We start from the raw sequence: 23,477 nt of genomic DNA, 5'->3' as shown, positions 1-23,477 counted from the left end.
GAAGGATGATGTTATCTATAGAGTTGAGATAGATGGGGGTATACTCGTCTGTTTCTACGCATGTACTGTATTGTGATGCATGCCTGGCAACCCTACCGAGTGAGATTTGAAGAATACCAGGCAGGTAATGTACAATCATGAAAGACATAATGATATAGATAGAGTATGATCGAAAACCAAGGGAGATTTAGGTTCCATCATGTTGATTCCGCTGTCTAGTGACTGCTTTCTAGATTCTTGTTACGGCATAGTAGATCCTTTGTTGTCGGTAACCCGTAGCCAGACGATTGGCGCCGATGGAGTAAAAACGTCGGGTTATACATGGACAGCCAACGAGCGTGAAAGAGTACGATTCGACTTCTCGAATTCGTAGTTCGTGATGGAGAGCAAGCGGCAAGCGAAGGACATGATCGTTCCCAGCGACTATATCCAGGTAGTATAGAGATATATGCATAGATACATCCATCCACTCTAGCCAAGAAAGAGCATACCGCAACAGCCGACTCTCCTACGTACCTATTCACGTCGTAACATGCCTCAATCCAGGCGGTAAAGCCCCAATAACCCTCTAAGTCATCGGCCTACCACTACTACTACCCACACCAGCCTCTCCATCTCTACTGAAGCTCATATTCTGACTCACCAAACTCCCTTCATAATCCGTCGTCGAAACCGCGTCCTCCCGTTCCCCATTCTCACTGATCTCGCTCGCAGTCAGATCCTCCTTGTTACCATTAATAGCAGCTGAAGCCTTGGGCTTCTTACGCATAAAGTTCCAGCTACCGAGACTGGTACGACTGCCTTTTTTGTCGTCGGCGGGGTTGGGTGTTGCGCCGGGTGTGCTTGAGGTGCTTTCGAGGGAACGGCCAAGGTGGAGGTGTTCTGTCGAGCCACTGGTGGTTGGTTCATCGTCGTTGGCGTCCCCAGTTGGTGTCGTTGCTTCGCCGGGAACTTTGTTGCGGGAGGAGGAGAAGATGGATGTAGATTTTGTCTTCCAGCTGTCGAATTTGTTGGAGGAGGCTTTTCGGGTGATTTTGGAGATGAAGGTGGGTTTTGAGGCGGGTGTGGATTCGAGGGAGGGGGAGAGATTTGAGAAGCCGGATGGAGTGCGTTCGAGGGATTCTCTTGATTCCATTGTTGATGTGGTTAGGGCGATTGAGTGGGTGTCTTTGCTCTTTCTGGACTCGGGTGGGGAGGCGGCTTGACTGCCGTCTTCTTTTAGCTTGCTTCTGTCCTTTTCCTTTACTTTGTCTCTGTTTTTGCCAAAGCTGAACATGGTGAATGTTGGTGCGTTAGGATTCAGCTTGGGTGTCAAGGGTCGTTGCGAGGATGCTGGCCGAGTGCCGATCGGTGCTTGGAGAGGTCTGTTGTCTCTTCTTGGCTCGATGAAATCACCGTCTTCGTCAGGTTTGAGCGACAGATTAGTTTGTGAGCCGAAGCCGACTGATGGACGTCGAGAGTGACTTCTGGATATGGATGAAGCCCAATCTGGCACCAGCGGGCTATTTCTAGCACCTGGTCTGTACTCCCACGATACCTGCTCGACAGATGGACGTGGTAGGACATCGAAGGAATAGGTCGATCCAGGTCGTGGAGACGAGCTTCCGCCTCTACCATTAGGATCCAACGAATTTGTTCTAGCTGGTGCAAAAGGATCGTAACTTCTGGTAGCTGAATGTTTGCCAATACCAGGCAGCAGATTTGGAAACGCTCGGCGCGTGAAAGATGGCTTTGGCTCGACTTCGTCTGCATCCTTGGCAAGGAAATTGCCACCGGGGAAAGCCCAGTTTCCGCCATAACTCAGCCTGCGTCTAGGTTGCATACTTGAATCGAACTCTTCTACCTTGCGTGGAAAAGAGTGGCTCTCATGCTTCAACGAACCAAGTGCTGGCGGCTGATCAGTAGAAGATGTCTTCCCTCGTTGTCTGCTGAAGCTGAAGAGGTTTGACATGCTCGTCAGACGTTTGTGAGGTGGCTCAGCAGGCACGCCCGCTTCTTCAGGTATTGGTGGATGACTTGATCGGATTGACCTCCGGTCTTGATCAGCACCCTCCGAGAAGAATTCTTCACGCGGACTAGCGAAAGATCTTGGAGAAGAATTTGAGCCTGGAGACGGTGAAGGTATGGCTGGATCGCGTTCGACACCATGCATACTTCCTGGTCTGAAAGTGGGAAATGGCTCTGCTTGATCTGTCATGGTTGTAGGCATGGTCGGCATGACGTCGTCGTCCTCATCTGGAAGCATTTCGTCGGCAGAATCATCGCCTAGCAAGTCAGTCGGAAGGAGAGCATCAGCTCGAGGGCTCATCGGGATCGCAAGTAGAGGATCATCGTCGTCCTCATCCATACCCTGAGGCACGTCGACAGCCATCGTCATACCATTGACATTGTTGAAGAGAGGATTTCTGTGACCTAATGGGGAGGAGGTTGTGACAGCTTCGTTGACAGAAGCATATGGTTCTGGAGCGTATGCCACCCTTGGGGAGGATACATTGCTTCCATGGGAGCTAGTGTGACGGCCACGCCGACCAAACCTGTCGACTCGGCGGGTACCATCGATGTCGAGAGGCACCATAGGCGCAAAAGTGACAGCAGTAGCTCTTCTTGCAGTATCGAACATGGCCAGTCGTTGTCTTGCCAGAACATGCTCCTGCTGCATCTTTTGCAACTCTGACCAGACCTGGTTGTATTGCTGAGAAAGACTGGCCAGGGTATGCCTAAACAAGACATCCCGTTCCTGGTCGCGTCGATCGGCCTCTCTCGACTCATCAGTCTCTTCATCAGCAGAATTCCGCTTCCGCTCCTCTTGTAGTTCCTTAAGCTGAGCAGCCTTTTCTTTATTCTCCTCTTCCAACTGCTGAATCTCTCGCTGCTCCTCGGCAATCTTCTCCTTGACCTCACGCACCTCACTCTCCATCCTCCTACGATGGGCTTCCTTAATCTTGTTCGTTCCCTCAATCTCTTCTGCGATATTCTTGGCCGACTCCTCCCACTGAGCCATCTCGTTGATCTTTTTCTGCTTCCTGTTCTCCTTGTCCTTCAGCTGCTTCTCCTTCTTCGTCTTCTCGTTCAGTAAGGATCTCGCAGCAGCTTCAGCGCGATGGACCTGCTTTTTCAAGTCGTTACTAGCTTCATCTCGCTCCTTGACCTCTTGCAAGTATGTTTGACGTTGCTCTTCCTTTTCTTTTTTAGCTGCCTCGAACTCGCGCTCTTCTTCCTGCGTCTGGGCCTCGATACCGTCGATTTCTGCGTTTATCTCGGAGAACTGTTGGGATAGCTCGGCCAGGTCTTCACCTTGGTCATCTTCAACGTCCTTCGGATCGGGGAGAAGGTCGACCTGCCTAGCTGGAGACGTTTTTCGCGCAGTTGTGCCGCGTCGACCAGTTATCTGAGGCGCATTCGGTTCTCGAGTAGAAGGAGGAGCGGGTGCAACGACAGGAGCGGAAGGAAGTCGTGAGGGTAACACGCGAATGGTTGGATTGCCTTCATTGTTGCCATCTTGTGAAGATACCGAAACAGCTTTGCAAGTCCGTATGTGTAATGTTCTGCTCGGGGTCTGAAACCGGCCAGGACTAATACTGAACACGCGCACCTCGTAGAGTGTCGTCGGACTGAGATTCGCTATAACCGCGGCAGTTTCATGCTTCTTTGTCGCGCCTATCGTGCGCCCATTAAGTTCGATATGGTACTCATGAATCGAACTTGTCGTCTCTTCAGGCTTCCACGAGATCTGAATCTGTCTCGCAGCTATTTCTTCCAGTGTCAGGATCGGCTCCGGTGGGATGTCCAGGCCTAGTTTCTCCACGAGCACATCATTATCTGTGCTGATAACGGTATAGGCGCGCCATAATAGCCTGCATGGTGTCAGTAGATGTCAGCCCCAAACCACAGAGCCCACTGACCAAAGAAACGCCCACAGCACAACGGCGAGGACTAGCAGAGCCATGCGCCCTCTAACATGCACCGTCGGAGCCAGGAATCGGTAGGCATAGGCAGCCCATGTCCATGGGTCACCTTGCCCGCCTATTGAGTCCATCCACGTTAAGACCTAAATGATGCGAGTAACACATCAGACGCAGCGGCACAACAGCACACGTGCCTCCTGATATGCGGCCGGTATCGAGATGGGATAAACTCTTCCGCTAGATCGTCGCTCCGGCTTGCACGCTTGGCAACGACGGGGTTGGAGGCTTCGGCTGTTCATGGTGTGGCGGAAAGAGGTTGCCTGAGAGCCTTAGCAGTAGTGAAGATGCAGGATCTCCTACCAGCATATGGTGTATGAGATCTAACAGTGAATGCTTACAACATCACAAACTAGATGGAAACACAGACATAAAGTCATTGGTTGTCAGCAGTAGTCAGCAGTGCTTAGTTGTGTTTGTCTATGTCTCTTCCCTGAGATACCACCCGATATGGTCCGCGATCCATCCTTTCCGTCGCCTACTGCCCAATAGTGCTCCCTCACATCCCGTAGACATACATTATATGTACAAAAGCTACAATCCCAACATGGCCAGGCATCCTCCAAGTCCCTTACTCCTCATCCCAAACCTGATCACTTGAGTTGTTATACCTACTTCCACGTCTAAAAGGTAGCCGAATCCTGACTGACTCGATCGACGCAGAGCCCTACCTTCGCAACGACCGCGTCACCCTCCTCCGTGGACTGTCGACGTAGTCATCGACATAATCACCCTCCGAGTCACTAGCTTCTGGACTCGCGGTTACAGTACTGCCACGACTTGCGACGCTATCCACTATCTGCAATCTGTCCAAGTCCGCCTCCTTCTCTACCTCGATCGAGTCGCGGATGATCGAGTTCCCTAGCCTCGAATCAGGTCGTGGCATAGTCGATGCTCGTGACAAGTAATTTTGCGAGCTGGCTGCCTCATCGTCATCGTAGTCGTCCTCTTCCGATTCCGAGGGCTCGAACCGGTCGATATCGGCGCCCGGGTCGTCTCTCCAGTACTTGAAGTCGGTGTAATCTTCACCGCCTTCTTTGACTAAAGTGCTCACCGGTGGGAATGAATGATCCACGATCTCGCGCATACTTACGTAGCTGGATTTGTAACTGTTTAAGCTCAACAAATCCAACGACACTTCTGCTTTCGAGTTGATGGTGAAAATCCGAGATGAGGGAATGTGAACTGTTCGATAACTCAATGCATCGGTCAACCTGTTTCCAAACCCAGCATAGAACGGGTTGGTACGGCCCGGAAATAGACTAAGAATGTCCCGCAGGCAGGCCATCTTGAAAACCTCCGGTTTGCGCAGATAGACTTCTCTCCTTAATGCTGCGATTGTGCGGTCTGGCGACATGATAACGGGGCCTTTAGGCAATTTCCAGCCGTCCTGCACGATACTGTCGAGGTAATTCCGCGTTGTGTCGGCCTGACCCACTGACCGCGATGTCAAGTAGAAGATGTTGTAGCCGTTCGCGACAATATCGGAATAGAGCTTGGCAACTCCTGTATGTGTCCAATCCTTGCCAATGGCATTGTATACATGACCCCATACGTCAGATTTAGTAATCGTTCCATCAATATCAGAGATGACAATGGGTACGTCGTGCCGCCACAGGTGCATGTTGGCTGTGCAGGTAGACTTGTTGACTGTAAAGCTGACAGGATTTGGGCCTGGCCTCAGATCAAGCTTTTTCAACTGATCGCTTGTTAAGCGTAATGTTTTAGCGAAGTGACTTGTTTCGGATGAGAGTCTCATGTTTGGCATTTCCTCTGATTTGGCGCGAGCATGTGATCCACTTGGGCCACTCGCGGAGGTGCTTCGATCACTGTCGGAGTGGTAGCCAGGATCGGAATCGCTACTGCTGATCATAGATGTGGCGACAGTGTTCTGTTGCTGAACTCTTTTGTTGGCTGCGTCCTTTGCCTCTTCACTGCTGTATATCCATAGATTACCATTCTCATCTGTGCCAATAAGCGATCCAATGTCGTAATTACCTTCGAGCTCTTCTGACAACAACTTTCTGGCGAGAGCTTCAGCCCTGAGTGCCTGGTCTTCACTACTTTTGTAACCAGTCATGTCAAGCATGACATCGCCTGTTTCAGTTACCTCGGACCTGATATTTGAAGTCGATAATCTCTTAGATAGAGTCAGGGCACGAGCGATGGCTGGTCGGCGTGGTTTGCTTGTATTTGCTGCTGAACTGCTACTCTCTGAGGTAGAATTAGGAAGCAGAAACGAACCTCTTCGGATGCTCTGAGAATACTCGTTGATGTCCTCTTGGGTAAGAGGGGAGATTAGCTCTTCCGAGGCAGCGCGGAATAGAGCAGGATGTGAAGGTTGTCGCACTGCAGTATCAGCCGGCCAAACTGATTTATCCGTAGGGTTTGGGATTGAAGTCGGATAGATGCCACGATCACTCAAATTGGACCGTTCGTGACGCAAGATGGGCGCGGCGTGTTTTCCGGGATCTGGCGAGGCCGGTCGGGACACATCATCAGCAAGGTCGAGATATGTAGGTTCGTTTGAACCGGTCGGCGTGAGGATTTCAGGCTTTATCGTGTCTGGAGAAGAAGCAGGAGACACCAGAGGAGAAGTCTGCATGGAAGGAGGAATATCATGTTGGGTCTCGAAAACGAAGAAAGCCTCGCCGCCATCGCCTAATTTCATAGCATACTCCTGTTTCTGACCGTTGACTCGGAATTCAACCTTCTTCTCAGAAGGTCGCAAGAGCTGAAATTTACCGAATCTGACGTGAAAAGGACTACAGGCCAGGGAGCCATCTTCCTGCTCAATAACAATGACATCGATGGCTCCAGAGAGAGTGGCAGGGTTGATGGAGTTGTAGGTCTTTGAGATAGCACCGCTGATGCCCCTAACGTACTGCATGCTGAGATTCTAGTGAGGGAAAGGGTCAAGAGGAAGTTACTGTTGAGGTTTGGTTGAGGTAGAGTTTCTGTTTATAGCATAGTGGATGTGCCCGAGTAGAGGTTTAGCCCTCTGCTGACGCCTTGCAACGCCCCGAAAATCAATTGTTTTGCTTGTCAAGACATGTCCTTATTACAACGAGGGGTACCTCTACTTGAAAATATACAGTACAGGTAGATTAAGAAAGTAAAACTGATGTGAGGTGGAGGGAACAAGAGGAAGATTACCTTCAATAGTCAAGTTGAAGGTGACATCAGGTCCTGGACGTGTTCACATGATGCCGAGCTAGACTGCTAGTTAGGCACAAGCATCGGCTTCTGGGGTCGCGGCGCAAGAGTTATCCTTGCTAGGCCCCAATTCTGCCCATTCTGAGACTTTGCGGTTCCGAGTTGAGCCCGCAATACGTGAATCCGATATACGAGAAACGCGAAAAGTAGTCGCAGCATATCAACAACGTTTGTCGTTGTGTACTATTGTCCAACATGGCTTCGCCTGCAGAACCCGTCCATCCACCTACTCCTCCACCAGAAGCGACGCAACCTACAAACAGTGCAACACACACCCAGTCGCAATCGCAGCAGTTAACAGCGACACAAGACCCAGCAGCCCGGGTTGAGGCACTGCTCAGTGAACCTCTCACCTCCCTTCACGACGATGGCACATCCAAGCGACCACGAGACCACCGACTAATACATCTCCTGCTCGCACAATATGGCATCTCAGCATACCAGGAGCGAGTACCCCTACAACTCATGGATTTCGCATACAGATACACTTCTGCCGTCCTCAGTGACGCCAAGCACATCCAAGATGAAGGTTACGATCAAGCCAACGCCGAGGCCGCAGCTGCAGCAGGCAAAGGGCGCGGACGTGCAAACAAAACCAACGACGACGGGGACATTAGCATGGCAAGTTTGAGGATGTCCGTTTCTAGCAGGCTGGGCTATCAATTCTCGTCAAGTCTGCCAAAGGAGTTCTTGAAACAGCTTGCGGACGAGAAGAACAGGACGACGCTTGCGACTTCTGTCAATAATACAGAGAATGCTGGTCCATCGATTGGTGGTGTACGTCTGCCTCACGAAAGGCACTGCCTTACTGGTAGGGGTTGGGGCCTAAAAGACGAGTGGGAGAGCGAGGGTGAGGAGAGTGTGGAGGAGAACGGCGTTACACAGACATCAGCGACGGATGGTATGCAGATCGACGAAGAGGAGGGCATGGAAGAGGACGAGGAAGGAGTTGGGAGGATGGAAGACGTTTTTGGCGAGGAAGGAGGTGGTGATGGTGATACTGAGATGCAGACGTGACAATCTGTCGTGCTCAAAGCTATTTACTCTTCTTACAATGATACCCCCTTTTGCGTCCTGTCTTTGGTACGAGATCTCTCCTTGACCGATGCTGTTCAGCCTCTGCCACTACTATGCCAGGCATGTTCTCAAATAACCACTCAAATCACTTGATATGTATAACTTGTGCCCAGACGGTCGAGAGTGACCTCTTTCAGCATCACGGGTCGGCACCAACAGCCAGCTATTGGTCATCACCCCAAAATCTCAGCTCCCAGGTCTTAGCACTCTTTCGAGCACAGAAAGCGTCTCACGACTCGGCTGGCTCGAACGAGGACAGATCTCCTGCAGTGCATATCCCTAGATTATGGCTGTCAGATCCGGTACTGTCGTTCTTTCATGTTTCGTCCAACTTATATGGCTCCGAGGACATTAACATTCACCACCAACTCTTCTTCGACTCAACCACCTTTTTACTTTCAGCCTCAGCCTTTTCCTGCTCAGCTTTCCGCCTCGTCATGTCAATAACCTCCTGCCTCCTCTTCTCCACCTCTATACTCTCTTCTTCCTTCTTCCGCCTCCTCTCCTGTATACCTTTAAACCACTCCTCTCTCGCCTTATCCTCTTCCTCAGGGCGCGCATTCGCAACCATACAACTATTCATCTTATGTCTCTGCTCCCTACATCTCCATGTCGCACTGATCGTCAACCCTTTCGCACACGCAGCGAATTCTTTGATTTCCGGATCGCAGAGCTTACGCACACGCTTGTAGTAAAGGTCTTTTACCTGAGCTTCTTGGGCGGCGGATAGAGGGAGTGGGTTGTGGAGGTTGATTCTGCTGGCTTCTGGGTGGTGGATGCCGAAATGGGAGGCGCTGTCTGTGCCTGCATCGGGGATTTGAATGTGGTGGCCAGGCATGATGGTCGTGGTGTTGTGTTGAGAGGATGGTGAGGCAATGCTATCTAATGTCTGGGTTTGAGCTGGTTTTGCGGTCTATGTTCGTCGATCTCATCTTCGTAGCATCACGTTTTGTCTCTGACCCTTTCGTTCGTCAAGTCGTGTAGATACAGTGTATTCTAGAGCCGTAGTATCTAGTTACGTCTTCTCGTTCGTGAGGTGATGCATGCACATGAAACCGCCAGTGGAGCCCCGGACCATTTCTGCCCGACCAAAACTTTCGAGTGGTCGCAAAACAAACACGAAAACGCCTTCTACAACTTCTCGCAACCACACCACACCTTCCACAATACCACCTCCCGCCCACAAGATATACATACAAACCTTCACAAAATGTCCTCCCTCCGCAACGCCGTCTCGCGGCGCCCCCACAAAGAACGCTCCCAAACCACCACCCGCACCAAATACGGCCTCCTCGAAAAACACAAAGACTACAGCCTCCGCGCCGCCGACTACAATGCAAAAAAGCAAAAACTAAGTATCCTGCAGCAGAAAACACGCGACCGGCATCCGGATGAATTCGCTTTTGGGATGGTGTCGAAAGACAAAAAGCAGGGGAAACATGGGAGGAGAGGAGAGGAAGAGAACAGATTGGGGGTTGAGAAGGTGAGGTTGTTGAAGGGGCAGGATGCGGGGTATTTGAGGGTTGTGGCAGGACGGACGAGGAGGGAGGTGGAGAGGGTGAGGGAGGAGACGATATTAAGTAAAAGAGGGATTGGGAAGGGAAGTGGGAAGGTGGTGTTTGGGGAGGATGGGGAGCCGGAGAGGAAGAGGAGACGGGTGTTAAGGGACACGGATGAAGATACAGACGATAATCTCAATTCCAACCAAGATAACAAGAACGATCCAAACACCCACGAAGCCATCATTACAACATCTACACAGACCCTAACAAACCCCACCAAAGCAATGTCGAAAATCCTCTCCACGAAACAAGCCCAAAAACAACAAGACAAACTCTCCCAACTAAAAGCCGACCGCAAACGTCGCAAACGTCTTCAAGACCTCCGCGCCGCAAAGTTAGAAGTCCTCAAGAAAAGACAGAAGGAGATTCTGGCTGCTGCTGACCAGCTTGATCTGCAGCGGGCGAAGATGGCGGGGGTTGTGGGGGGTGTTAATAGGGATGGTGTTAGGTTTAAGGTTAGGGAGAGGAAGAGATAGGGAGTTTCGCAAGAGTTGTATTGTATGAATAGCGCTAAGAGCCAGGGACGATGGAGACTGGTTGGGTAGGTTTGAGGTCTTACTCTTCCGTACTCTTTTATGTAATTCGCGTCACTACGACCTTGAGTCTTGAGATACAGGTCTGCTGAAACGTTGACTGGTTCCTGCAGTGGTAGTGTACAGCAGCACGAAAAACTTCTCATTTCTACCTATACTGTACTAGCACGTCCAACAACCAATCTCACCACTCCTCCTCCCTTCAACTAAGAACCCATCCTTGAGCCGAACCTTCTCCACCGTGCTCGCCGTCTTCCCCTCCATGTTATCCTCTACCGTAAGCTTAGCACCTGCACCCAAATCCCAATGTCTGCCGTCAGTCTTGTCATAGACCTTGACGATATCCTCACCAGCAGCTGCAACGATGTGGCGCGTGTCGAACATCATAGAGGTGATCGGGTTGTCATAGGCAAAGGCATCGGCGATTGTGCCGGTACGTAGATCCCATATCTGGTCATGTGTTAGTAAGAAGACTTGATGGAGAAGGAGTGTAGACTCACGCGTATACTTCGATCAGCAGAGCCAGTCACGAGATGTACATCGTCGAACTGGAGGCAGGTAACGGCACCGGTGTGGCCGACGAGACTGCGGTGCACTTGGCCGGACCGCAGATCCCACAGTCGCACCATACCATCTGCTGTACCGCAGGCTAATGCTGCGTCGAAAACCTGGAGAGCACCTACAAAGTCGTAGTTGGCATCTGCGCCGCGGGTGGTTGGCTTCCAGTCAGTATCGCCTGTAGTGCCTAGACTATGCGAGGCTGATGCTTGAGCGGCAGCCCAAAGCACGTCGAGGGTCTGCACGCATCGACCTTTGACCATATCCCATTGACGCAAGGTCTTATCCGCAGAGCCAGAAACGAGTGTGTCACCGCGTAGATGTATAGCAGTCACCTCGGCGACGTGTGCCTCCAAGGTCATGAAATGGCAGTCTTCCATGGCATCTGGATGTGGCGGAGGAATTTCGTCCTCACCCTCGTTGCCAAAGCCTAATCCGTCATCCTCGGTATGGACGTTATGCTCAAAGGGCTCATACTTGGCTCGACTGATGTCCCAAAGACGGATGGTAGCATCTTGCGACCCCGTGGCTACGATGTTGTCCTCGACCTGTAGGCAGCGTACACTTGCAGTATGACCTTCCAGGAAGCCCATACATCTTCCGAGGTTGAGATCCCAAACACGTACCGTGTCGTCCAGGGATGCAGTCACCATAGTGCCGAAAGGAGCATCGAAGTCGATAGCAGTAACAACATCGTTGTGAGCTGGTAAGGTACGGATATTCGAACCAGGTTCCAAGTGCTCGTGGAGGACGGGCATGCTCTTCCGTTTGACGTAGCTAGGTCTTTTCTTGTTCTTCGGCGACTTGGGAGATTTGACAGAGGGTAGCTTCTCGTAGATAGATTCAGACATGAAGGAAGCATCCATGGCATCGTCGGCGGCAGGAGGAGTCATTTGGCCTGGTTCCAACGTGGTGGTCGACTCGGCCAGCGCACGAACTGCTTCTTCCTCAGTCATATCCTCAATTTGATTGTCCAACTGAAGAATTTCCTGCTCAACTTCGACCTCTTCGGCTTCCAAACCAGCCAGTCGATCAAGAACGATTCTCCGCATAGAATTGAGGTTGGCAATCTTGTTATCGATCTCTCTGATTTCTGAACTACATAGGTTCTTCCGTATGCCCATCATTTCCAGTCTGTGATTTGTCTGATTGCGTCTCTTCTTCAGCTTCACCAGATTGGGCGGCCCATCTTCGTCTATATCTGGACCGGCTCCGAGTAACTTCTGACCACGCCGTCGATGACCCTTTCTGTGCTCATTCTCATCGATATCAGGAAGACTTGCCTGGAAGCCTTGAAATAGAGAGTAGGTGTGCTCGGTCTCAGGGATGTTGTGAAGCTGTTCATCGGAAATAAAGGCGACTGCTCGGTGTGCAATCTCACTGGTACTGATCTTGGAACGGACGAGTTCGGTAGGAGCTTGCTGGGTGAAGCTCAGAACTGAGCGTTGCATGTGTGGACGGCGCATGGAGCGTTGAATGCTTGTGAGAGCACCGCTGTAATGGGGCGTCGAAGCAGCATCGCTCATCAAGTGACTCGCCGTCGCTGTCACCTTGCGGCCAAAGGCCTCAATCTGTCGCGTCTGGCAAAGTTGTTAGTAATAGTGCTGGTGCAATGCTTGTGTAGAAGGTCGTACATCAATGACCGCCCCGAGCACAGAATCATTGTCGCTGTCGTTTGCTCGGCTTCTGATTTGTGAAGCATTCCGGCTGTGATTTGCTCCAGCCATACGACAGGCTATGGGATCAGAACAGATCTACAGAAGTTAATGTTCATGCGTAATGAAAGCCACTTGAAGGCAGTGGAGTAATCAAGTGAGCACGAGGACAGGAACAGCACGATCCCTGCTCCAGATGCGGCAAGCAACCATGACGTCCTAATGCAAGGCACAAAAGTTCTGTTTACCTCTGTGTGTATTCTAGAGGGGTAGGAGATGCATTGTGGTATTTCTAGCAACTGCCACGCGCACGGTAGCAGAGCCTTTACTTGACCTTCGCTGGACGTCAGCTGTTCCTCTGGCAAGCATGGATACGGCTCTGGATTTGTCCAACCCAGAAGGAGCACTTGATCTGGACAATATTCGCTTCCAGCTCATGTATGCTAGCTATTGGCTCAACACCACCATTACACAGCACTAACTACTGTAGACGGCTCGAAGACACCATAACCTTTCACTTGATCGAACGTGTCCAGTTTCCTCTCAATGCTGCCATCTATGACCCAGACAAGCTTCCTATACCTTCCTACAACCTTGCCCTGCCTCCGAATCTGTCGCTGGCCGACTACATGCTGTCAGAGACCGAGAGGTTACACTCTTTAGTCCGCAGATACGATGCTCCAGACGAGCACCCATTCTTTCCTCAAGTCCTGCAGCGGCCGATAATGCAGCCTATCAAGTATCCTATTATCCTCCATCCGAACAACGTGAACGTCAACTCCACAATTAAAGACAAGTACATCACGGAGATTCTGCCAGAAGCCTGCCGCGATTTTGGTCGCACAGATCGAGGCGAGACCAAGGAGAACTACGGCAGTGCCGCTTGCTGCGACATAGCCTGTTTGCAAGCTCTGAGCCGGAGGATACACTTTGGTAAATTTGTGGCTGAGAGCAAATTTCGCAAAGAGACTGAGCGTTTCGTCAAGCTGATAAAGGCTGTGGACCGGCAAGGAATTGACGAGGCCATCACAAATGCTGCAGTTGAGAAGAAAGTCCTGGAAAGACTACGGCTCAAGGCCAAGACGTATGGCACAGATCCTTCACTATCAGCGGCCGTGAATGATCATAAAGAGAAGATAAATATTGAGGCTGTCGTAAAGATGTATGCTCAAGTTGTGATACCACTAACGAAAGTGGTTGAGGTTGAATATCTCATACAGAGACTGAAGGGCACTGAGTGGGAATGAGGTCCTTCAGGTTGGTGCCTGTACGTACTCTGCCACTTCTTTTATGGCACCTTCGAATTTCGATGCTTCGATCAGAATGGCGTAGGATTGCGGTTTAATGCCCAACTCTTGAAAGGCTCTCCTTGAGTCCGAGGCACCTTCGTCCTGCGGTGTCGAGTAGTTGTATCCACCATAGCACAATGCGTGCCGCTGCAACACTTCGTCTTCTGGGTGGAAGTACATTGTCTCCAGCTCCCTGCTAGCGGTCTTCTTTTTCTTCTTTGGTCTGTCATCTTCCTCGTCAAGCGCAGATGCTACCTCAGTATACGTCTTGGACAGAATCAAGTAATGCGAAAACTGGTAAGGTTCCTTCTCCTCCAGCGCCCACTGTATCTCCTCCATAAGCATTGTATACATCGGAGGCACCGTCTCAGCAGGAACATTGATCAACCGCTCCGTCAAAACCAGCCCAATCGCAGGAATTGGAGACTGCGACAACAGCTCTGCCAAACTAGCCAACGCTGGGTTCGAGTTCGCCTTGCCGCGCAGATATTGAACAAGAGTCTGAATAAAAGGCTTCTCCAGATGTTCGTGCAAGTTGATCACCGACAAGAACGCGTAGGCATCCGTCTCCTTTCCGTCAACCTTGACCGTCGAGCCGAGTAGAGGTTGTTCGAGAATGAGGTTCGTCACCGCCGAAAGATCGAGCATGTGCGCGTCGACATCGAAGAGTTGCTGTAGCAGTGTCTTTATGCCGTGGAAGTCGATCTCGGGTAGAGGATCGAACCACTCGAACTCGACGTCGAGCATGTCGAAATCCTATAGCAAATAGTCCTGGTCAGCCTGTTCGAAATTATGGTCTGATCGGCATGTGTTCGGAGCATACCTCGTCGTCGCTGCCTTCGCCATCGTCTTGACCCCTGCCGTTCTGAGGCTGCTCTGGTTCTTTCCTCTTGCTCATTGTCGGTAAATAATTGGTATACTAGGAAACTTCGTGTGGAGGACTCACGGTGGTTGACGAGTTCAAAAGTTGCGGACTTTCCATTTGTTATCGATAAGCACTTGGAACGAGGCGCTAAATTTCACAGCTGTGCCAGTGCTCGTTACTACCTAGAAAATGTAATGATCTGAGAAATACAGATGGCTTTGCTATATGTACACACCCTGTTCTTTGCAGTGTAGTGATAACCACTCCCAAATGTATTGTACAATACGGAGGGAAGCACCTCTATCGTAGCAGTTTATTGAAACCCTGACGCCAATCTACCTAGATGTAATGACTGGTACAATTTTACTACTTTTTGTTTCCTGTTGTTTTTTCTGTGATCGATCTCTCTTAGTACCAAGTAAATCTGCATGATCATCTCGCAATCTATATCCTTCACACGTCATTCATACCCAGTTTTCATATCTTTTGCATCAATCACCCCGTAATCACAGCCTCTTTCTTGTGGGACTATCCTCTCCTTTCCACCGTTGCTCTCTTTCACCTTCCTAGGGAGCAAGCACAAGCGCCAACAGAGCCATCCTAGTGAACAGTCCATGCTTCATCTGTCTGAAATACGCCGCTCGCTGATCGAAGTCCACTTCCTCGCTGATCTCGGCATTCCGCGGTAGTGGATGCATTACAATCATATTTCGTTTGGCATGACTGAGAAGTGCATTATCCACGATCAGACTATCTTTCAATCTTTCGTACTCCGCCTCGCTGGGGAAGCGTTCGCGTTGAACGCGTGTGCAGTAGAGCACGTCGGTACGTGAAACAATTTCCGGTGTCAGGGACTCGGAAATCGTGATGGGAGAGTTTACGTCCTTGAGGACCTCTTCTGGTAGTGCTAGCGCTGAGTGTGAGACAAGGTTGATTCTCACATCATAGTACTGAAGAAGCTTGACCAGTGAGTGCACAGTGCGACCATACTTGAGGTCACCTGTGAATGTTACAGTCAATCCCGTCACAGTACCCAATTCCTCACGTATTGTGAAAAGGTCTAGGAACGCCTGCGTGGGGTGCTCTCGAGCTCCGTTTCCACCATTGATGATTGGCACCGTAGAGTACTTGGCTGCTACTGATGCGCTATCATCACTAGGATGTCGCAGCACAACCACGTCTCCATAACAACCAAGTGTACGAACCGTGTCCTGAAGAGTTTCTCCCTTCTTGGTAGACGAATGCTCTGTGTTGATCACGATCACTCGACCTCCAAGACGTTGCATGGCTGCGTCGAACGAGGCAGATGTTCTGGTTGACGGCTCATAGAACATGGTGCAGAGCACGCGGTTTGACAGAATAGGCACAATACCACTGCGTTGTACACCAAGACGCATCTCTTGAGCAACCGTGAAAAGCAGATGAAGGGCTTTGCGGTCGAACTGTGACACCGACAGGATATGCTTGTTCTTGAACGGCGAGCTCGCCAGCAAAGACATCAACGATGGTGAAACATCTGTCACTGCTTGTGGCTGATACAAGAGTGCTGATTGTTGCGGAATGACGGGTGTATCTGGTGTTTCATCAAGATCACGTGCAGGGGTAGCCAGAGGTTGTGGTCGAAGTCTTTGAGTGGTTGAGAATCTGCGCGACGTTGACAGATCGGCAAGGGTACCACGTCGTCCGAAAGGACTTTCTTGTGCTCGAATAATAGGCGACTGCACTGCTTTCAGAGCTAAGGGGGACTGTGGATGTAACACATGTGACGACATATCAGAGCCTCGTGGACTCTCTAGTGTAGGTTCACCGTCGAGACAAGCAGTTCTGCCAGTGAATGTGACCCTTGAGACAGTACCCTTCAATGTCCTGCCAACGAAAGGTGACCAGACACTTCCAGCTTGTAGTACATATGGCCGATCAATATCCACTTCGATTTGTGTGGCATGTTGCTCGTGAAGTTCGAAGATCTTCTTGGGATTGTCGTATAGACGTTGAGTCACATCCTCAATTGTAAGCCTGCTGTCTGCCACGGCAGTGAATAGCAAGGGTAGAGCGTCTGCAATACCCACAGTTGGGACAGCCTCACTTCCGGCAATCTGGTAAGGAATGCTGCCAGTTGAGAAAGCATCGATGGCGTTCATCTGGGCCCACAATGCTTCCTGGTCTTCTAGTGTGGGCAGTGCTGAACAATCTGGATAATCAGCTTGAGACAAAAAGAGGCTGTAAACCGCCACATCGCAGGTGACTTTCAAGCCTTTTTCTTTGGCTAAAGCAATGATGTTGATGTCGTCCTTGGATGTGACTGATGTTACGTGCACTTTTCTCCCGTGCAGACTAGCGAGCAACAGGACCGAAGCCAGATCAGTTGTTTTTGCATCTGTGACAATAGCCTTTTCTTCAGGCCACACTGCAAAGTGAGAGGTTACCAAAGCCACCTTGTTGATATTGCCAGATAAGGAGTTGAAAGGCAGATACATCGCACCAACCTCGTCAATGACATTCTTAATCTGTTCTGAATTGTCCAGTGTTGCAGTCACCGAGAAATTGAAGTCACAGTAGGCTCCTCGCTCGCAGTTAAGTTGTGCCATCTTCAGCGTTCTAGCATCGGTAATAGCTGTCTCAAATCCTATTGGCATAACTCGAATCATACTGAAGCCTGCTGCAATGGACGCTTTGGTAACTAATTTGAAGTCATGCGAACCTCTTTGTGCAACACCAGGTATGAAAGCCCCAATATTGATCATGCCTGGCAAAGCAATCGTTCTATGACTTGTCTGGAAGTCAATGTTCCGAATTTTCAGATCATAGTGTCGTGCTATAGCCTCGACCAGGATCTTGGCGATTTTTACGTTCGTGATCAAAGGAGTTTGGTAATCCACGGCCATTCTTCGAGTTCGATAGCCCTTACTCATATAGGTCGCTGGTCGTCTGAACTTGTTTGCAGAAGGGAGGTTGATATAGAGGTCGATCATGTTGTTTGCCAAATGCTGTGTCAACGAGTATTCTGAGCGCTGGTCCTTATCGTCACGGCCAAGCACTTCCAAAAACTTGGCCTTCACACCATGCTCCTCCAGGAAGTCTGCAGTGCCAGCGGTGGCAAAGAGGTTGAAGCCGAGTTGGTCGAGTTTCTGGACCGAAGGTAACATTTCCATCTTGTCCTTGAAAGATCCAATGGATAGCAGAATATTCTTTCGCGGGAGCTTGAAGCCGGTCGAGATTGTGGCCTTCAAATAAGCCTCCCATCTGTCCTTGCCGAAGGATGCCACTTCGCCAGTCGAAGCCATCTCGACACCCAATACCGGATCAGCGCCTGACAGGCGTGAGAACGAGAATTGGGGAGCTTTGACGCCGACATAGTCTTTGGGAATATTGAGTTTAGGGTAAGGTTCGACTGGCTTGTCCATGATTACTTTCGTTGCCATCTCAATCAAGTCCAGCCCCATGACTTTAGATACAAACGGAGTCGACCGCGAAGCTCGAACATTGCACTCAATGACCTTGATGGCATTTTCCTTGGCAATGAATTGGATGTTGTAAGGACCTGTCACGTTCAGAGCATCTCCAATCTTGCGAGTTGCCTCTTCAATCTTGGCGATTGTTTCGTCTTCGAGATCTTGTGGTGGACAGATCAGGGTAGCGTCTCCTGAGTGAACCCCAGCATTTTCAACATGCTCGGAGATGAAATGCCCTACCATGACACCATCTTTGGCAACAGCATCCATCTCAATTTCCTTTGCATCTTCGATGTACTTGGTGATGACCACAGGGTGTTCTCTCGAGACCTCTACTGCTTGATTCAGGAAGTTAGCCAGGTCAGCTTTCGAGTAGACCGTATTCATCGCGGCTCCAGAAAGCACGTAAGAAGGTCTTACGAGCACAGGATATTTGACTCTTTCGCAGAACGCGAGCGCTTCTTCGATACTACTGAGTTCTTTCCATTCCGGTTGATCAACACCTATTCGATCAAGCATTCGAGAAAATTTCCAACGGTTCTCGGCGTTATCAATCATCTCCGGAGAAGTTCCCAGGATCTTCACGTTCAGTCTGTGCAGTGGCAGTGCAATATTGTTTGGTGTCTGCCCACCCATGGAGATGATGACACCACTGGACGATTCCAATTGATACACGTCAAGAACTGTCTCGAGGTTGATGTTCTCGAAGTAGAGGCGGTCGGCCTCATCATAATCTGTACTTACAGTCTCAGGATTGTAGTTCACCATGACCGTCTTGTATCCTTGCTGCCTCAATGTGCGAATCGCTCTTACTGAGCACCAGTCAAACTCCACAGAGGAACCGATACGATACACTCCTGAGCCTAGAACCATAATACCCTTATCCGTGAAGTCGACGTCACTTTCCGAACCGTTGTAGGTCAGGTACAGGTAGTTGGTGTAAGCTGGAAATTCTGCCGCAACCGTATCTATCTGCTTGACCACAGGTTGAACACCGTTTTCAACCCTCAGACGACGTACGGCAAGCTCGTTCGAGTTCCAATATCTTGCCAGCTGGCGGTCTGAGAAGCCGAGTTGTTTCGCTTGCTTGAGCAATGTCGGTGTGACTGATCCAAGACTGTATTTGGACATATATTTAGCAAAATCACTGAGACCTTTCAGCCGGTAGAGGAACCACTTGTCAATCTGAGTCATCTCCCAGATTTTGTCCACAGAATAGCCAGCATGCATGGCATTCGCGATTGCAAACATACGTTGATCAGATGGTGTTTGAAGCTCATCATCAATGGACATAAGGGGATTAGGATTCTCAGAAAATCCTAAATTGTGAAAGTCCACGGAGCGGATGGCTTTCTGAATAGCCTCTTCGAAAGTTCTGCCAATCGCCATAACCTCGCCGACACTCTTCATAGAGGAGCCAAGCTGCGTGGACACTCGTGTAAACTTCTTGAGATCCCATCTCGGAATCTTCACAACGACATAGTCAAGTGATGGCTCGAAACAAGCCACTGTCTTTTTCGTCACTGAATTAGATATCTCGTTCAGAGGAATACCTAGACCAAGCTTGGCCGCAATAAAGGCGAGAGGATAACCAGTTGCTTTCGATGCCAATGCCGAAGACCTAGACAGACGAGCGTTGACTTCGATGATGCAGTATTCTTTCGAGAAAGGGTTCAGGGCATATTGGATGTTGCACTCACCAACAACGCCTAGATGTCTGATCACATTGACAGCGGTGGTACGTAGCATGTTGTAGTCTTCGTCAGAGAGAGTCTGTGAGGGTGCCACAACGATAGAATCACCAGTATGGATGCCCAGAGGGTCAAAGTTCTCCATGTTACAGACCGTAACACAATTGTCGCGTGCATCTCTAACAACCTCGTACTCGATCTCCTTCCAGCCCTTCATGCTGCGTTCGATTAGAACTTGTGGACTGGCAGCAAATGCTTTGCTACAAAGTGCTCGCAGCTCATCCTCATTATTAGCGAACCCGCTACCAAGTCCACCTAGAGCATACGCAGCTCGAACGATGACTGGAAAGCCAATGTCTTTGACCACATGGAGAGCTTCCTCTAGGTTCAAGGCTGAAGCGGACTTGGCACACTTCTCACCAATAGATTCCATGCTGCGTGCGAATAATTCACGATCTTCTGTGGTGATGATCGTTTCTATTGGAGTACCGAGCACTTTGACACCTAACTCTTCAAACTCATCCTTGAGCTGTATTCCAACTTGTAAAGCAGTCTGACCACCAAAGGTGCAGTAAATGGCATCTGGTCGTTCATGTTTGATGACCTTCCTTACGAATTCGGCATTGACTGGCAGAAAGTAAACCTTGTCAGCAAGACCTTTCGAGGTTTGAATTGTCGCAATGTTTGGATTAATCAAGACAGTGTAGATGCCTTCTTGCTTCAGCGCCTTGATGGCCTGACTGCCAGAGTAATCGAACTCGCCGGCCTGACCAATGCTCAAACCACCACTGCCCAAAACGAGCACTTTTTTGACACTGACTCTTGGGTGGGCCTTCTCGTTTTGCTCGGCTGTTCCACCTGGGAAAGACACAGGCTCAAGCAAGGCATTGACCGATCGGAGCGATTTCATGATGGCGTCAATAAAGACATCAAACAAAAATTCTGTGTCTCGTGGACCAGGTGTACTTTCAGGATGAAATTGTACACTGAAGTAGGGTCTTGATATATGGCGAATGCCTTCGTTGCTACCATCGTTGGCGTTCACAAATAGTTCCTCCCATCCTTGTGGTAGAGTCATTGAGTCGACAGCGAAACCATGATTCTGCGAAGTGATGTAACACCGTCCTGACAGCAGGTTTGTGCAGGGAATGTTTGCACCACGGTTGCCAAATTTCATTTTTAGGGTGCCAGCACCAGCAGCTCTTGCTAAGAGTTGGTGGCCTAAGCAAATGCCAAAGACAGGTGTTCTGCCCTCTTTCATTGCCTCTGCAATATGGTTGACTGTATCAGTCATCATGGCTGGATCGCCGGGACCGTTAGAAATGAACAAGCCGTCATAATCTTTGCCAGCAAGAGCTGGGAAGTTGTAGTCCCAAGGCACTACCAGAGCTTCGACTCCACGTCGTAAGAAGCATCTTAGCTGGTTGAATTTCATACCTACATCTACCACAACCACACGAACCGGACGACCCGATGGATGAAATAGGGCTGTGCTCGCATCTGGTTTGTACAATTTTGGTTGTTTGATTGACACTTCTGCGACCAGATTCTTCTTGTTTTGATCTTGCCAGGGCGCCTCCTGCACATCATCTCGCCAATGACGAGGACCCAATCCGTTGAGACCGTTGATGCCGTTCACACCATTCGTCACTGCTGCATGTCCTGTTGAGTCGTCTGTAGTGGATCGAGCAATCAACATCCGGCCGAGCATAGCTCCCTCTTCTCTGATGACCTTGGTCAGAGCTCGAGTATCCACCCCATACATTGCAGGCACACCCTGTTCCTTTAGCCATTGGCCAAGAGATGACTTTGCAAGATGATGAGAATACTGCTCTCCTGCGTAGGTAGCAATAATTAACCCTGCTACATGGATCTCCTCAGATTCAAAGTACTTTGGTAGGTCTTTCAGCACTTCGTCCATAGCGTCGCGAGCTGGTACGCCATAGTTGCCTACCAACGGAAATGTCACCACCAGTAACTGACCTCTATATGAGGGATCTGTAACTGATTCAGGGTAGCCGACCATGCCTGTCTGAAAAACGAGCTCTCCAGATACACTTTTGTCAGCACCGAAGCTGAATCCCTCATACACATCACCATCTTGGAGTTCCAGAAAGACTTTTCGCTCAGATTGCTCGGTGAGGTGAGATGTAGCCATTTGGGAAATGGGAGGAATGAGTCGGCGAGCCGACGAGTGTGAGATTGATGTTCGGACTGGTGTAGTATCTAATGGTACATTACTGGCTGGTGAAAGCCCATCCGGCATCGTGCCGTCTGGGTCGACTGTGCCATTCATAGTTAAAGGTGCTGAGATATCTTCAAACCTCGAGAGGGCTCAGCCTCAAAGTATGTATCTATGGCCGCATGGACAGTAATACTATTTGCGTGCTTCTTTTTGCCAAAGTAGCTTGCTAAAACAAGACGTAAGTAGAGCGAGACAAGGATGTCGGTGAGCTGACCCAAAAATTTGTTAAAACCCAAAACCAGAAAAATAAGCTGAAGCATAGCACTTTTAACGTTCTAACCCGACTTGGCTTAGCTCTCCATACGAAACGCTAGTGACGCAAGGTCGATCTAGTGCTCCCCACACCTGTTGCGGATTCTTTGGACATTAGAGACACGTCCTTATACGAGCACTGCTGTCATCGAAGAGCAAAGAATGACCATCACGGACTTGATTTACACAGTCGCATGAAGGAGCATTGATGCTCAGAAGAGACTTGATGAGTAGAGGAATCGGGGTCGTAAACCCTTACAATGCTGCAGGTCTAATTGAGGCTTGGGCGACGACTCTGGGACATACTGCCGTCTGCCTTAGTGGCTCATTTTGCTTGGAGCTTACCCGCCCGTACATTGTCGTCTTCGGTGCGCTTCTCGAAGACTAGGTTTCCGTCGTGTAGATGGTGCAAGAGCTGCTCAACCTCTCTACTTGCCGAAAATAGTAACGACCAGGTACGTCAACCACCAGTGCATGGGGTCCGGCCAACATCGCAACACTCTTTCCCGTGTAATGTGATTGAGTCGATTTGGTTAGGAGGCTAGAAGCATGATAGCGCCGGCTTCATAACGACGCCTGCCCTAACTCTTCGATGGACGCTTTGTCTGCTGAACAAGGAGCTGAGCCACATGACGCGTTGCTGAGATAGAATACTGTACCAGAGTCCATTCTCATGCTCTCATATTCGACTGGTTGTCAGAGATATGAATGCCACAATTATAGCTTTCCTTCAGTAGCTCAAGATGGAGGAACCATGGTCACCGGTGACTTCGCGGGGCATGTAGACAAAAGCAGCACAAAGAAAAATGAACATCACTGTATAGAATGCTGGACAAATTGGCAGGATCGAAATACTGGTATCAAGAACGCTAGTGGGTATAATAGAATCAGGCAGATGAGTGGCCGTTCGGAAATCATAGCCGCGCGAACTTCGTTCCATGGATCTTGCTTCGAACATGAGTCGTGATGGACCACAAAAGTCTCCCGAGATAGGCTATTAGTAAGTGGAGGTGATAGAGCCGACGAAGAGGGATTGCAGACAGCATGGATAGTGTGGGGGCAAGCACATGACCTTGGTTTGGGAATGTGTCGTGCATAAGCTTGATCGTGTCGTGAATAC

At 49.9% G+C, this 23,477-nt stretch overlaps 9 protein-coding genes across 9 annotated transcripts; 3 read left to right on the top strand and 6 right to left on the bottom strand.

The window, feature by feature from the left end:
• Positions 1-568: 568 nt before the first annotated feature.
• Positions 569-4,036, bottom strand: LTR64_003296 (uncharacterized protein; the record flags this gene model as incomplete). The annotated part of the gene is made up of 2 exons (XM_064897656.1): positions 569-3,854; positions 3,903-4,036. The coding sequence occupies 2 exons, from the start codon at positions 4,034-4,036 to the stop codon at positions 569-571; spliced, it is 3,420 nt and encodes a 1,139-aa protein (XP_064756606.1).
• A 593-nt stretch (positions 4,037-4,629) lies between these two features.
• Positions 4,630-6,852, bottom strand: ned1 (lipin Ned1; the record flags this gene model as incomplete). Its single annotated transcript, XM_064897655.1, has 1 exon — positions 4,630-6,852. One exon carries the CDS (start codon positions 6,850-6,852, stop codon positions 4,630-4,632), a length of 2,223 nt encoding a protein of 740 aa, XP_064756605.1.
• Positions 6,853-7,373: 521 nt separating this feature from the next.
• Positions 7,374-8,195, top strand: TAF9 (Transcription initiation factor TFIID subunit 9; the record flags this gene model as incomplete). The annotated part of the gene is made up of 1 exon (XM_064897654.1): positions 7,374-8,195. The coding sequence occupies one exon, from the start codon at positions 7,374-7,376 to the stop codon at positions 8,193-8,195; it is 822 nt and encodes a 273-aa protein (XP_064756604.1).
• Positions 8,196-8,613: 418 nt separating this feature from the next.
• On the bottom strand, positions 8,614-9,093 carry LTR64_003293 (uncharacterized protein; the record flags this gene model as incomplete). The annotated part of the gene is made up of 1 exon (XM_064897653.1): positions 8,614-9,093. The coding sequence occupies one exon, from the start codon at positions 9,091-9,093 to the stop codon at positions 8,614-8,616; it is 480 nt and encodes a 159-aa protein (XP_064756603.1).
• Positions 9,094-9,465: 372 nt separating this feature from the next.
• On the top strand, positions 9,466-10,293 carry LTR64_003292 (uncharacterized protein; the record flags this gene model as incomplete). The annotated part of the gene is made up of 1 exon (XM_064897652.1): positions 9,466-10,293. The coding sequence occupies one exon, from the start codon at positions 9,466-9,468 to the stop codon at positions 10,291-10,293; it is 828 nt and encodes a 275-aa protein (XP_064756602.1).
• A 219-nt stretch (positions 10,294-10,512) lies between these two features.
• Positions 10,513-12,635, bottom strand: MDV1 (Mitochondrial fission protein; the record flags this gene model as incomplete). Its single annotated transcript, XM_064897651.1, has 3 exons — positions 10,513-10,800; positions 10,851-12,488; positions 12,543-12,635. 3 exons carry the CDS (start codon positions 12,633-12,635, stop codon positions 10,513-10,515), a joined length of 2,019 nt encoding a protein of 672 aa, XP_064756601.1.
• A 295-nt stretch (positions 12,636-12,930) lies between these two features.
• ARO7 (chorismate mutase aro7) lies at positions 12,931-13,810 on the top strand (the record flags this gene model as incomplete). Its single annotated transcript, XM_064897650.1, has 2 exons — positions 12,931-13,001; positions 13,054-13,810. 2 exons carry the CDS (start codon positions 12,931-12,933, stop codon positions 13,808-13,810), a joined length of 828 nt encoding a protein of 275 aa, XP_064756600.1.
• Positions 13,811-13,816: 6 nt separating this feature from the next.
• BCP1 (Mss4p nuclear export) lies at positions 13,817-14,750 on the bottom strand (the record flags this gene model as incomplete). Its single annotated transcript, XM_064897649.1, has 2 exons — positions 13,817-14,608; positions 14,676-14,750. 2 exons carry the CDS (start codon positions 14,748-14,750, stop codon positions 13,817-13,819), a joined length of 867 nt encoding a protein of 288 aa, XP_064756599.1.
• A 533-nt stretch (positions 14,751-15,283) lies between these two features.
• URA2 (Carbamoyl-phosphate synthase) lies at positions 15,284-22,018 on the bottom strand (the record flags this gene model as incomplete). The annotated part of the gene is made up of 2 exons (XM_064897648.1): positions 15,284-21,810; positions 21,844-22,018. 2 exons carry the CDS (start codon positions 22,016-22,018, stop codon positions 15,284-15,286), a joined length of 6,702 nt encoding a protein of 2,233 aa, XP_064756598.1.
• Between the last annotated feature and the right edge of the window lie 1,459 nt (positions 22,019-23,477).

This window comes from Lithohypha guttulata (genome assembly GCF_036872675.1).
Source record: "Lithohypha guttulata strain CCFEE 5908 chromosome Unknown scaffold_2, whole genome shotgun sequence".
Taxonomy (NCBI): Eukaryota; Fungi; Ascomycota; class Eurotiomycetes; order Chaetothyriales; family Trichomeriaceae; genus Lithohypha; species Lithohypha guttulata.
Note: the sequence above shows the minus strand (reverse complement) of the source record. Positions and strands in the feature narration are given on the sequence as shown.